At 34.2% G+C, this 15,405-nt stretch overlaps 1 protein-coding gene across 4 annotated transcripts in view; it reads right to left on the reverse strand.

Moving 5' to 3' along the window:
• LOC149799036 (inositol 1,4,5-triphosphate receptor associated 1-like) overlaps positions 1-15,405 on the reverse strand; it is a 257,140-nt gene that overhangs the window by 78,020 nt on the left and 163,715 nt on the right. For all 4 annotated transcript variants that reach the window (XM_089957997.1, XM_089957996.1, XM_089957994.1 and 1 more), the window contains exons 5-6: positions 8,154-8,184; positions 5,666-5,806 (exon numbers count right to left, since the gene is read on the reverse strand). In XM_089957997.1, coding sequence (XP_089814123.1) covers positions 5,666-5,806; positions 8,154-8,184 — 172 coding nt within the window. The remainder of the gene's footprint in view (positions 1-5,665; positions 5,807-8,153; positions 8,185-15,405) is intronic.

Here is a 15,405-nt window from a genome sequence, read left to right on the forward strand (position 1 = left end):
TGACATCTATTTATAGATCCTATGCAATCTACACTATTAATATCTTAAAATAGAATTTTGTACCTGAGCACAAAAAATTAGTATTCTAATATCTTGACTACAGATAATCATTACAATTTATAGTTGTGAAGAATAAAAACTACACATAATAAAGATACAGTGATGAACAAAGAGTTAAAAAAAATATAGATATACTTAATACTACAAAATAGCTTGTCATGTACAGATGTCAGCTGTTCTTTAACAATTCTCATGCTGTTGTTCTGCCATGCACCATTGCAATGGTTGTTCTATTGGTGGAATGTTTCCAGTCCCCAGTAAACTGGTTGTAACTGGTTTCTCTAATGGGTTGATAGAGCACATACACATACTATCTTTGGCTTTTTGCTTACATTTGTTTTTAAAATCTTCTAATTTTTTAAAAAAGCATTCGATTTCAACTGTAAAACAGGATATGTGATATATGGTCTTTAAAATGGCATTTCTCGCCTACTGTCAGTAGAATCACATGTATGTCCTTTGTAGTGGCAGAATATTCCTCATGTGAGGTAAAGACCTATGTTTATCGACCAACAGGTCTAGAAGATCACTGAACCACAATTGTTCTGGGTCACAGTTTGGCTAAGAGAATGATATGAGCAGTGGAAGTTCTAACTTTTGTAAATCTTGAGGCAGCAGTTGAAATTGTAGAAAGGAGTACACCAACAAATGATCCCATGACTAGAAGCTGACTGTGTCCACTGCCAATATTCTTTGGTTCGGGATGGCAGAAACATAAATGAGAAGCCTATTGTTGAGCCTGGCTGCATAAAAAAAACTACCACAGGGTCTCTCCCTTTTAGTGTTATAGAGGGGTGAAGAGACCATTCCAATGAGGACTGTTTCTGTCTTTCCTGAATAGGCTGTCTGCTAAAACATTCTTTTTTTCCAAGAATATGGTAAAAACAACATTTGTGAAAGCAAATGTTGTTAACACCATTGCCTCCAACATTGCTGATGATGTTATACTGACAAAGATATATTTCTCTAAGCACATGACATATATGGGCACAGACAAACTAATTCAATTCCCAGTTTCCCATAGACCATAATGTTAATGCATGGCCAAACAACATGTACTATACTTGTGTGGTAAGAACAGCTTACATTCTAATAATGATTTTTCTGAGTGGAAACTTTGAAAATGATGACAGTGATATGCTGCATGGCTCATTTCTGAGAAAATTTTCCCACCATGTGCCCACTAGAAAAATCAGGCTTAATGAGATCTCTATCTGTTTGGCAACAGTGATAAACCAAAATGGTTTTAGCCTATTATTGTTAACAATTTATCCATATGTAGGCTTTTTTTGAAAATGATGTTAAGTTTTGGAAAGCAATTATTTTCAGCCAATCAGCAATCATCACTTTTTTAAAATATGGTATTTAATATGCCATCACAGATAGACTGGTTTCAAAGCTCATTAAATAATAGTTGTCTGTGACCATATGGCTTTAATTTAAGGTTTAAGGCCTCTGTCAATAACATATTTAATGGTGAGGCAACTAATCAACAGTATTTCTTTTGTGGAAATTTCCTACTATTTGAGTGCTTGGATTTTCTTTCCAGAGAAAGCATCACTGGTACTGGATGAACCGAAAGTTTTCTTTTACTGTCAATATTGGAATGATTTTGTGATGCTAATATTATAATGATTTTGCGACTGGAGCTTATCTCTACAGAGTCTTTTGTATTATTGCCTTTCCCAGAATGTTTTGTGAGAAAATATGTTTTCAGTTCTTGTGGCAAGATAAATAACTTTTTATGTTGTTTCAATTTTGGCAATTTTGGCCATACTACTGGTTTTTTTTTTCTAGTCTATGCTTTAACTATTTACATAAATCATCAACTGCCATAGTTGTTTTTGTAGGTTTTCATCACTGCAACACTTTAGGGGTTTTTCATTCACACACTTACAGTTTTTTAGTTAGTTTTTGATATCTTCAACATTTGATAAGTGACTACCATAGCTATCGCTGCAACATAACTATATTTTATTTTCAGTTATTTCTAATTGTCTTTATTACTGCTTCACTTTATTCATCTTATTATTAGCTTGTCATTGCTATTGTTTCTTGACTGGTATGTTGTTTTCAAAGATTCATACTGTTTGATAACTTACCATACACACTCACTTACAAGTCAGGTAAAACTGCAAATAACACAGACCCAGATCTGCTATCTAATAATGCCTTGGCAGATCAGAGTTTATGTTGTTTTTGTTCTACTGATTGCTCCTAACAAATTGTATAGATCCAGATCTGCCAGGGCATTATGCGACAGCAAATCTGGGTCCATGCAGTCTGCAATTTGAACCAACCTTAATAGTGAGAATATATGAAGGTTTGTTGTACTTCAATCTAAATGACAAATAAAATGACACCATCTTTTGGTATACACAATAAGACATGTACAATATAAAGGTGGTCAGATATTGATGCAATGAAAAAAAAACTGCAGTATTTATTCTGGTGATAGTGTGGTGATAGTGTGTCACTAAACAGACTGAAACTACTGATACATGAAGACAGTAAACTGAAGAAGAAAAAACAACAACAACCCCAAAATTAAATGAAAAAACTGTCCAGAAATATTTTCCTGTCCTCCTTCTAACCCTTGAATGAAGTAAAGAACAAGGCAATTTACAACATGTACCTACTGTATTTACCTAATTAACTCCTGCATACTATTTAAATTCAAAGAATTCTAGTCCCTTAAGTGATTTCAATTATTAACCACTGCCTTAAAAACAATATTCTATATATTCTTTGATTTGTTCTGGTGAATATTTGTTTCACCTTAGTACTGTTTACATTTGCACACTTACCTCAAAATATGATTATTAACCTACAACCCCTAAAAGTGAGTACCAAATTCTGCTTAAATACCCCCGCAACAAGTGCCTGCCTTTGACATGCATGTATCTAATAAAAGAATTGAGTAAAAAAAAAACACAATTTGCATTCTTTAATGGTCAAATTTTACACACAAGTTATCCAAGGATAGATAAATTCAATACAAAACAAAACATGACATTACAGACCCCATGTCACTTGGACCTTTGCAATTCTATGCAACATATATGTAGAAATTGACACCATCACATATCAGGTTTAGTTCCCAGAATGTGAGTGATTTTTATGTGTATGTCTTTAGTGGACTAGAGCAACAATTGGGAACTGCAAAGAACATGTAACCTTAGTTTCACTCAGACACTCTTCACACACTGTCATGTACTAGGTGTATCTATTCAGTCGAATATGACCCAAAATGTTTTAAAATAAATTTAGTGTAACTGATATATATTAAGTGAACATTAAAGAAAGACAGTAATAAAAGAGCAGTAATTTAGTTTTGGTCACTCTAGGAAGTTAGCATATTCTGCAGTGGATTTATAAATGATACTAGTGATACATGTTTTGCAAACATGGACTCATTTTGATACATTTTTCAATTTATTTATCTATGTGACAGTATCATGTTACATAAAATACAAAAGACAATTATATATATTATGACACAATTTGATTAGCATTACCCATCTCTAATTCTAATATTAATTTTTTTTCCTTGTTCTATGGGATTTGTTCTCCTATACTCAACCAGACAATTAAATCTGAGGACAGTTCATAAGGGCAACAGAACCGTTTTCCCAAACTCCACCAGACAATTAAGTATAAGGACAGTTCCCAAAGGCAACGTAACTGTTTTTCAAACTCCACCAGACATTTAAAAATGAGGACAGTTCCCAAGAGCAGCAGAACTGTCTCTTAAACTCCACCAGACAATTAAGTATAAGGACAGTTCCCATGGGAAACAGAACTGTTCTCCTAAACTCCACCAGACAGTTGTTGTTGTTGTTCTAGGGTTTTAACGCCATTTTTCAGTACAAGATAGGCTATACATGGCGGCCAGTATAACTGGTGGAGGAAGAACCCTGAAAAACACAGGGAAGAACCACCGACCCACGAGAAGCTACTGGCAGGCTTACCCACTTACCCACGCTAGCCGAGCCTTGGATTCGAACCCACGCAGATAGAGGTGAGATGGCAGTGATCCGGAACGGTCAGCGCTTTAGACCACTCGGCCACTCGGGGCCCCTCCACCAGACAGTTAAGAATAAGGACAGTTCCCAAGAACAGCAGAATTGTTCTAAACTCCACCAGACAATTAAGAATGTGAACAGTTTCCAAGGGCAACAGAACTGTTTTCCTATATTCCACCAGACAATTAAGTATAAGGACAGTTCCCAAAGGCAATAGAACTGTTCTCCCGAACTCCACCAGACAATTAAGTATAAGGACAGTTCCCAAAGGCAATAGAACTGTTCTCCCAAGCTCCACCAGACAATTAAGTATAAGGACAGTTCCCAAAGGCAATAGAACTGTTCTCCGGAACGAACTCCACCAGACAATTAAGTATAAGGACAGTTCCCAAAGGCAATAGAAATGTTCTCCCGAACTCCACCAGACAATTAAGTATAAGGACAGTTCCCAAAGGCAATAGAACTGTTCTCCTGAACTCCACCAGACAATTAAGTATAAGGACAGTTCCCAAAGGCAATAGAACTGTTCTCCCGAACTCCACCAGACAATTAAGTATAAGGACAGTTCCTAAGAGCAGCAGAACTGTTTTCCTATACTCCTCAATACAATAATTTTACCAGAACAGTTCACAAGGGCAAAATTAATGTTCTCCTATGCTCAAACAGTCAATTAAGTAGGACAGCTTTCATGGGAGTAGGCAATAAAACATTTAGTACATCATATGAAATCACATTTTGTAATATAATGTCCACTTGATGGAATAGCATCTGTAGTTATGGCAAAATGCATACTATCCTAAAACTGATCCAAGTTGTAGGACAATCATATCTTGAGAAATTATGATGTAATGTACAAATGTGAAAATTTTCTAGGCTGTAGATGGATAACTGGTCAGATCCGGTATATTAATTATGTATCAATATAAACCTTGCTTAGAGTGGATGCATGCAAAAGTGTTTTGATTTGTGACATCATAATCTGTTATCTATGCATCATTCACCATGCATTAAATAAACAGCAAAAAGCCTGGCCCAACAGACAATAACATAGCAGCTGAGGTCAATGTTAAATTAATTTTAAAGAAAGTAAATAAAAACAACTATATTCAAAGTTAAATAAAATAAAGAAAAAAAATCATTTCACAGCAATAAACAAAATTTATGACAAAATGTTTTGTTCTTTAGATTATTCCATTTTTAAAAGGACAGTACCAAACAGGAGTAAATCTTACTACAGCATTTAAAAGAAATTCTTTAACAGAACTAATGACAGAAGAGTCACAACAGTCTCATTCCATCTGTGAGAATGAGATATATACATAGTCTCATTCCATCTGTGAAAATGAGACAACTGCAGTCTCATTTCATCTGTGAGAATGAGATATGCATAGTCTCAGTTCATTTATGAGAATGAGATAATGCATAGTCTATAAGTTTTTGGTCTCCACTCTCAAGTCGGTCATGGGGGTTGTGTTTGTAAGTGGAATAGGGTGAGGTGGGTAGGGTCAGGATGGGGAGTTGTGTATTTGTCTTGTGTAGGATTTATGTATCAGTTTTATTTGATTACAAAAAGTTCTTACATCCAATTTGTCCCTGATCCCTTGTAGCTCTTTATCCACATTTTCCTCTGCTAAATCTCTAGTCCTTTCTTGTATCTCAAGCCGCTTTTCCAAGGTCCTTTTGTCTGTTTTGAAGGCAAGGGCAAGGCTGGTAAATTTACTCTAGAAAAGCAATTCATATCAGATAATTAAATAATTGTTTACCACAAAAAGGTAAAGCGAACATACACAGAAATATCTACACAAAAAACTAGGGTAACAGCATGAAGTGTGAGCATAGACTAATGGAAAAAATTTGGAAACAACTAAGCAAAACATACATATATCAGGCCTGATTTTCACCAAGAGATCTTAAGACTTAAATTTAAGTTTAGAATCATTTAAGTTTAGAATCCAGCGATGTGACTGACTGAAATTTAAGTCTGATCAATCAGATGTCTTAAGTTGAGACTTAGTTTGAGATAAAAAGTTGGTGAACCTGAATCAAAGGTTTTCTTCTAAGGTAATAGACTGGCAGGTCCTTTGGTCTCTTCAGATTTTAAATGAGTGCCTTTACCTGAATCTATAATGGAGGTTTTAATTATAGGTCCTTCTAGTGGAAAACTTAGTATTGAAGTTTTTGAAAGTCAAATTTCTGAGACTAAATGTTTTACCGGAGCCCTTGATGCAGTTTTGCTTGAGGAAAGTTCACATTTTTTTTGCAGGATGATGCAAAGCAACAGGATGCCTCTCAATCAAAACTGAAGACAATATAAATTTTAAGTTGTTAATATTTAACTGCGATACTGAAGTATGCGTTCCTTGCATTATTTAAATGGTGCATTCTATAAACATGTGCCAGCAAACTGTTTTCTCTTCTGAAAAAAATCATATTGTATGATAATAGTTTAACTGAAGTACATGTATTATCATGAAAATGAGATTCTAATGTTTGCCTTTAAAAAACAAAAAAAAACATATAATGAAGCAAACAATTTGTTCTTTTCACCTGTAATAAAAGATTTATTAAGTTTATCTTTTTTCATGTCAGTAATAAAGGTACTGCAACAGAAAATATTCTCAATCTTAAACATGCAACAGACTTCATAGCACACAGGTATATATAAAAATAATTGACATCATGAGAATATTTGTAAAGAGCCAACACGAGTACCATGAACAGCATGTGCTCAATATTGAATTTTCTCCTATGGATGCATTAGTAGGAAATGGTTGATTGTGGTTGTTGTTGTTATAATAGGGTTTAATGCCATTTTTCAGCACAAGGTATGCTATACATGGCGGCCAGTATTAATGGTGGAGGAAGAACCGGGGAAAACCTCGGAAAGAACCACTGACCCATAAGAAGTTACTGGCAAGCTTTCTCACATATCCACATTTGCCAAGCCTGAGACTCAAACCCACACAGACAGAGGTGAGATGGAGTGATCCGTGACGAAGAGCACTTTAGACCACTCGGCGGCTCGGGGCCCTGGTTGATTCTGGAGATTACTGACAAATGGGTCTCAATGACCTTGACTTTTAATCAGGTTGTCTTGGACAAAACTTTATGTGCAGAAACCATTAAATTTTCACCAGACTTGCCATTATTATGACCTCTGACATTTAGATCCCAGATTCTACAATTTGGTCATGGAACATATCCTAGGACAAAAGTTATTTTGTAAAACATGTTTTCTTTTCCTTCCATCCACATGGAACTTGACCTTTTCAACCCTAAATCAATATGCCTCTTTCATATCATAAATGCAAGCCATCTATAACATATAGTCATGGAAAATACTCTAGAGCAGGGGTGTCAAAACATGTGGCCCATGGGCCACATACAGCCTGCCAAGCCATATCCTGTAGGCCTGAAAAATGATTGGTATCAAAAGGTGTCATGAGAGATAACAAAGGTGGTTTGGCCCTTGAAAATGCCCTTATGCAGCCCTCAGGGTGGTTTGAATTTGAGACTGCTTCAGAACAAAATTTTTGCAAAACATGTTTTCCTTTTAGCAATGGTGAACCTGACCTTTTCACCCTTTAATCAATAGGTCCCTTTCATATCTTAAGTGCAAGGACTCCACAATTTTGGCCAATGTACATGATCTAGAACTATTGTAATTATGCCAGAACTTTTCTCTCCTCCAGTCAAAACCAATAGGATTCTTTATTGACCAATTTATAAGTTATCAAAAAAATTTAGTAAAGGTGCATGTCAAGGACTGAAATATTTATGCAGGAACCATTTTTCTTATTTTAATCACAGTGATCTTGACCTCTGACCCCAATATCAATAGGATTCTTCCCTTACCCCAAGTGGAAATCATCCTCAAAGATTGGTAATAAATGGACAGACTGGTGCAAGTTGGACTGACAACAAAAAACATAATCCATTCCACCTTATAAGAAGCATATAAATGTGAAATATGTTTTTGTATAATATATCACAGTAAGTACATGTATCATGAGTATTTATGAAAATACATTCTTAATACAAGAGAAAGGACAGTTTAAGTAGACTTGCCTCAATTTCCTGTTGTGACAGTTGATCTAAGCTGAAAAAGATAGAAATGTCATCCAATTTATTTTTCTTAAACTGGATTAACTTCAATCTAAACTTGTAGCTTATGATGACTGTTCTTGATAGGATGCAAATTTACACAGGCAATTCACAGAATCTTCTCATTTTACTAAAAACAAATAATAATTTCAAATTTGAACCAGCAGAAATGTCAAAACCAGAGTATCACAAATGGTACATTCCTAAGTGATGTTTAATATTTCACAAAGTAAACATTATTATGGTGTTATGTATATTTGATTTAATTTATATTTGATTTAATTTAATTATTTGTTTGTTAGTTTTAAATTTTTGTTTTTATTCCATTACATGCTATTTGTATGTAACTTTATTTACTGGATTTGATATTTTCCAGAAATAAGTTTGACCTGACTGTATTTCTTCATAAACACCTAATAACAGAAACTTTGTATCAAATGTTGACCTAGTTCCTGACCTTGATTCAGAATCAGTGAGAGTTAAGTAAACAATTTTAAAATTTTTTTCTTCTTTCTTAGTGTAGATTCATAAAGTGAAATTGACACCATACTGGGAGTATGTGATGTTGGTCATGTATATGTGAATAGGATTTTTAATGTAGCTTTTAAAAAAATTTCAGTCATATCACTACAATGTCTGCAGTGTGGCAGTTTATAGCGATGTCTAGCACTGGGGCATCATGCCGCAGAAACGTAGCATGATGTCCCCGCCCAGTCATATTATCCCGACACCAGGCCAACCAATTCTAACACTAAGTGCCAAGCAAGGTAGCTGTTAGTACCATTTTTGCAAGTCTTTGGTATGAATTGGCCAGGGTTCAAATCCACGACCTCCCACTTCCAAGGTGGACACTCTAAAAATTAGGCCACCGGAGCAGTGTTAGTCATGTAAATCTTCTATCTTATTCTAGAAACATGACCATGTGACCCTCATACAGGAATCTATTTTGCACCTTAAATTAGTGTATAACTCTTTTCTACTGAGAATTTAGTCAGTTGGGCTATAAACCATTAACACTTAGAAGTGTTTTGTTGTGACCAGTTTGAGCTGAAATTCTATTTTATGGAATTATTCATTCTTTTTCCTGGAAATATTTAAGTGCTCATATATAATTCTTGGACAAAGACATTTATTGAAATTTTTTTCGGAATTCAAAACTGTAATATTATTTTCTGTGGTTCAACAAGGAACTGATGAAACATCAGGACAGCCCTGACTATTGCATACGTCATATTCCTCCATCATGGATTTTTTATTTATTAGACTCCAACTCAGATTATTTTAGGACTTTTTATTTCTAGAACTTCTATTTTTTTAATTCTTGGATTATTTTTGGATTTTACTCATAGAACTAACTTTTTTCCCTCAAATTTACCTTGTTTTTCCACAGAAATAAATAATTTGTTAAATTTTACAAAGCTTGTTTTCTTCTCTATTTTATTATTGCATTTATTAAAAGCCTAAACGTAACAATGGTATGGTTGACTCTGGAAATTACTGACAAATGAATCTCAGTGTAGTGCACTTTTTGTCAAGGTGAACTCTACCTGATGTGCAGAAACCATTACCAGCATTTTCTTATTAGACGTAACATGACTGTGACATCTGACCTGTAGACCCCAGAATCTACATGCTTCTTTTTACCCAAGTGAAAGATATCCACAAAGTTTGGGCTTTAAACTTACTGTAGAACAAAAGCTATTTTGCAAAGCCTATTTTTCTTTGAGCAACAATGACCCTAATCATTGACAATCTGACCCAAAATAAAAAAGGAGCTCAACAGAATAAGGTCTCAAAATGAAGACTCTTCTAATATGTATGTGAGAAGATAAAAAAATTGTGCAATTTGTGTAAAGTGCTGAAGCAAATATAGCGAATAACTTTCATTGTATTTGCATATGTGTGATATTTCTGATACATTCTTCAAGGAGATATTTCTTCAATTCAAGCAGATTTTCTGCAAATATATAGAAAATAAATTCCTAACTGGCTTAAGGGGGATTTCCCATTTGTCTCACTTTTAGAGGCAAATTTTAAAATTTAAAGTAGAAAGTCTCCACTTATGTATGTCACAAAACAATATGCTGACTCGGTTGTTCTCCTGATAGACCACACACAATCATATCAACACAAATCTTTTACAAACTAATCACTTCATATTGTTTTAACTTTACAATTTTTATTTTATTAATTGATACATGTACAATCCATACAGATATCTGCAGATATAAGTTTCTGAATTAGGGGAACATCCTAAGTAGAAAATGTCTTTTCTTCCAATCAATGGTCAGTATAAGTCACCCAGTAAACAAGTATCAAGTCCCAGAACTTTAAGAACTTCATGTGCATTTGAGCGTTTGCCATTCAGCCATGTAGTAGTGAAAATCTGACCTTTAGTGGTGATGAAAACTAGTCATGTTTTCATGTTTATATTGCAGATCAAGTCATATAATAAAGTTATATTCAGTCTGTTGGAGTCTTGTGACCTTATTTCAAACCCTCTGATACATGCATGCTAACATGGTTCAGCATCCTTGGTACTAAGCATCAACTACAACAATAGGGGGTTTCACGGTTAGTATCTCCCCTTGAAAACACCAGAGGGCATATCGGTGCAACTCACTTCCGGATAGTTCAGTCAATATAAAATGGCAGATGTCGATCAAGAAAATGCGACAGACCGCTCACATTATGCAAGCAGGATCGATATCTCACTATCTTAAAAAGAAATTCTATCAATATTTGATCAATTACTTTCACATCTTTTCACTAACTTACGCTGCTCCCAGCTTTCAAATAAATATTATCTGCCCATTTCAGAACTTCATTATCTTTCCATTACTACCTTATGCTCTAGTTTGTATTATTTGATTTTGTGAAAGTGTATCGCTGCATAAAAAGTTCTTGTAATTTATCTCGCTTGAAGAATAATGAAAATATATTTTGTACAGTTTCAATAGCAGTTAATGGAGGTTGAACGACAATGAGAAAAAAATCTCTAACTTCTTAAGGTTTTTAATTACTGATTTAGGCTTCAGCTTTTATATTAATGTTCATTATATTTTTCATGAAATGAGTTTTTTCAAAATGCCCAAATGTCAACCACGCTTGAACAGACTGGCGCACGTACGAGTCTCCTTGATGATTATTTTAATTTTATTTCCTTGAATGGTTGGAAATTTAAGATTATACAATTTGGAGAAATATAATATTAGACACACTAAGCATGTATAGGACATTTGTGGATCTCACCTATCTGTCTGCCTGTATGTCTGTCATCTTTCATCTGGTGCATGGGTATGTATATCCTCGAATGAATATGTGTTCGCATACGTATAGTACATAAACACACTTCTGGTTAAAAACAAGTATAAAATGATGCTAAGTTAGAAAGAGTGACTGATACATAAAGACAAAAAAATATGAATATACGTGAGTATCCATTTATTACTGACTTGTAGAGTATGTTCTTACAAGCAGTCTCTTTTTTAAATCATACTGTTTGCAATTTTACATCTGGTCACGAGCATCAATATTGATTTAAAAGGCAAACCAAAGTAATATGACGGAATCTGTGAAACAATTGGAACTTTAAAACTTACATATTTAATGCAAGGAAAGTTAAACAGAAATTTTAAGAAGGCTGTTCTAAATGAATTTGCTGGTGGCAATCAGAAATGTTGTCTAAAGACCCCATCAAATTTGAGAGTTATTACGAGTCAGCATAAGTAAAGAAAAATCGTTAAAGTTATATAACCAAAAATGTGCAATGTTTAAAATCGGAGAGCAGAGTAATATGTTCCTACAAATGTATCTGAATTTATGGATATTGAATTTATATTATCAGGTATGGACAGTGTGTTTAATTTAATTATTTGATATCATTTAAGTATGGAAAGTAAATATTATTTAATTATCTGATATAATGTAAGTATGGACACTGAATCTAATTATCTGATTTAATGTCTATAATTATTCTCCTAGCATGAACAAAAGATGTTTGACATATATAACTGATTCATTGGCTTAACCATAATGATCTGTAGTAACAGCTGATACCTTCCTTTGTTGACTTTATGTTTCACTAACCAAGCGTAGAATGGTGAACTATCCAGAACTGGAAATTTTTTGTGGGCATGCGCATTGGAAAGGGAGGTAATATAAGGTGCTACGACCAGTAACTCCTTTGTAACCATGAAACCCCCTATAGATCTGACAGGAGAGAAAGTAATTTCATAAATTCTGGGTGCTTGATTACCATACAAAAGGTAATTACTTGTTCAATCCCCATCCCTGGGGGGAGGGGGCTTGGGGATGTAGAATAGGCTCAATCCAAAAGGATGTGTGTTATAATATTACCATTGGATCAGCAACCTGGATTGGCTACCACAGTGTTTGTTTGGCAAGGCACTTCATTCTAATGATAACCTACTTGTGTTGTTGTGCAGTAGAACACTAAACAAAACCAATTACCATGATCAATGTGGCTGCATACTGCATAATAGTATCAACAATGGCACACTTTAGTAGGGCATTTCTCAAGTACAATACATAAAAGGGCTGTCATTGGCTTTGAAGAGTAAATACTGGTACATTGGAAAAATGACACAGCAGGTGTTCATAATTCTACCATTTGACTCTAGTGACAATAAATTTTAAGATGTTATTAAGACTGCATGACACTGTGCACAAGACTTGGGATTTACCTGACATTTATCTCATACTCTGGACTTTTGACTTCATATTTTAGCTGCTAGCATTCAGTCACCTTTATTGCACAGCATGTATATCTCCTATCACACTAATTGCCACTTATCATGTATGCCATAGTATACCCCAGCATTTGAGAATTTCTGAAACCTATGTTAAATTTAGACAGTAATTTCTACAATATTTAATATGGTCCCATAAGTAAATTGGTGCTTTACGAGTTTTCAAAAACAGCAATAGATTTCATTTATTTATGAATTAAGAGGGAACCAAACAAATTTTTCAAGTGTAAAGGTAATGCTCATAAAGATTAAGTCTAAATCTTTTTGTTGATTTCTTGCGATTACATTTCCTACCTGTTTTAACAGATTAGGAAAATCTTAAGTTTCCTAGCTGCTAATAACTCACAAAAAATAGGAAGAAGTTAAAAGGTACTGATACTCTTCTGACTATCACATATTTTATAGAGTACTTCTGACTAATTTTTCGGTACATCATATTTTCAAGGGTTTAAACAAGAAACATGTTAATACAACATGATGCCACAAATTAAAATTGGGCCACAATTCTGTAAACTTCTGTCAAAAATAGTAAAACTGAATCTGACAAAATTCCAAATCAGATGCGGGCTTTAACACTGTTAATTTTTTTGGATAATGGTGAAACTTCAACTTGATTCAGGTGGTCTTAATGCAAAGTCTCAAATTTGGTTTAAATCATGTATTGGAAATCCTTCAAAGTTATTGAGTGAAACAATGCAATATAAGTGCAAAGTTCTGAGTTAAAGTGGGTATATCACTGTGTTAAATTTTTGTTTAGCAACTGTCAGCATTAAAAAAATTTGAAATAGGTCTTGTTAATGTAAAATCTCACAATAAATTTGGTTTGAATCAATTAAGTCCCTAAGGTTACTCAGCACAAATGAAATTATTATGCAATTATGCAATACAATGGCAAAGTTTTAAGACATAGGGGTCATAATTCCATTAAATTTTTTGGGAAAGTGGTGATAACAAAATCTAGATCTTTTAATATAACCCTCATACAAAATTTTGGTCTGAAAAAATGAAATTCTTCCAAAGCTGTACAGCAAAAACATTATAACAGGACACACCTTGAAGAGGCACATAGACATGGGTAATATCACATGCCCCTATTATTGATATGGCAGGAGAAGAAAACGAGAATTTGTATTTGATGAATCAAGACACATAACCAAATGAAGATTTTCATGACATCCACATGGTAGCATTGGATAACAGATGAGCAAAAGTTTCAGTACAGAACAAATAAAACAAATCTGCAAAAAATCGCATATAGTTCAAAAAGGTATGGTTATGACTGTCCGTTTTAATATATTTATTTCTATGTCACATTAATGAACATCACAAATCCAAAATGCCTTATACCAATACAAGATATTAAACAAATTCTATCTTTCATTAAATCCCATTTTAAAAATGATAATCTATTTATGAACTTGGGATAAATGTTGGATGTGTAATATGATTTTGTTATACCTATTATCTGCAATTTGTCCTGAACTTAAACACTGAGGATACTGAGAACTCTTGCCACTAGCTTCCTGTGTGTTAGTGGTTCTTCCTGGGATCTTCCCGTTTTTCCTCAAACCAAATATATTGGCCACCATGTATATCCTATAATATGCTGAAAAATGGCATCAAACCCCACAAACACAAAAAAAAATTTCTCTCTACTTCAAAGGTTGGTAAGCTGTGCATACTGTTGTTTCTTTTTTAATTTTATTTTTCCTGGCATTTGTTCCCACACCAAAATTCCCAACTCAGATTAGTAACCAGAGGCCTAGAACACAATAAACAATAAATCCCCACAGTCCCTGTAACATGCGTAAGCCACCTCCATCATTCAGACAATTATCATCCTTCTTTACCTTTAATTGAGACTGAAATAACATAAGAAGATTAGGGAGGAGAGAATCTGACAATAATAACAGGTAAGTATTGCATTATTAATATTAGTTTGACACCCAAACACTATATTTTAATAGCAGTAATACACTGCCTGTTAATATTATGCTGCTGACATTTCCAGCCCAAGTGGGAGGTTCATGACCCAACGACTAGCTGTCAGATTGAACATATTATTCATTGTCAGTAGGTGCTCTAATGCAGACTGAAGGGTGGCATCACAACTTGCTGGGTTAAAACAATCAGGCCTCATGTGTAGATGCCTTCACGGTGGTGTGACACAGAATGATGGTAAAATGAGCACAAGGTTGAGTAAGACCTTCAGAATGTCAGTTTCTTGACATCATCTGGACAAAACAAAAGGCCTAAGATGCAGAAAGAGACCTCAGCTCAGGAGCTTGATTCCCATTAAAGAAAGATCTCTCTCAGTGACAGATAAGCTCCCCTGATACAATAATTAATCTTGAGCTGATGACTGGTAAACATACTTTAAATGGAAGAAAACGATAGTTTGACCATTCATTTCTATTTTTTAAATTTTTAAAACAGGCTCTAAC

Source organism: Sinohyriopsis cumingii, chromosome 5 (genome assembly GCF_028554795.1).
Source record: "Sinohyriopsis cumingii isolate HCF-2022 chromosome 5, ASM2855479v2, whole genome shotgun sequence".
In the NCBI taxonomy this organism is placed as follows: domain Eukaryota; kingdom Metazoa; phylum Mollusca; class Bivalvia; order Unionida; family Unionidae; genus Sinohyriopsis; species Sinohyriopsis cumingii.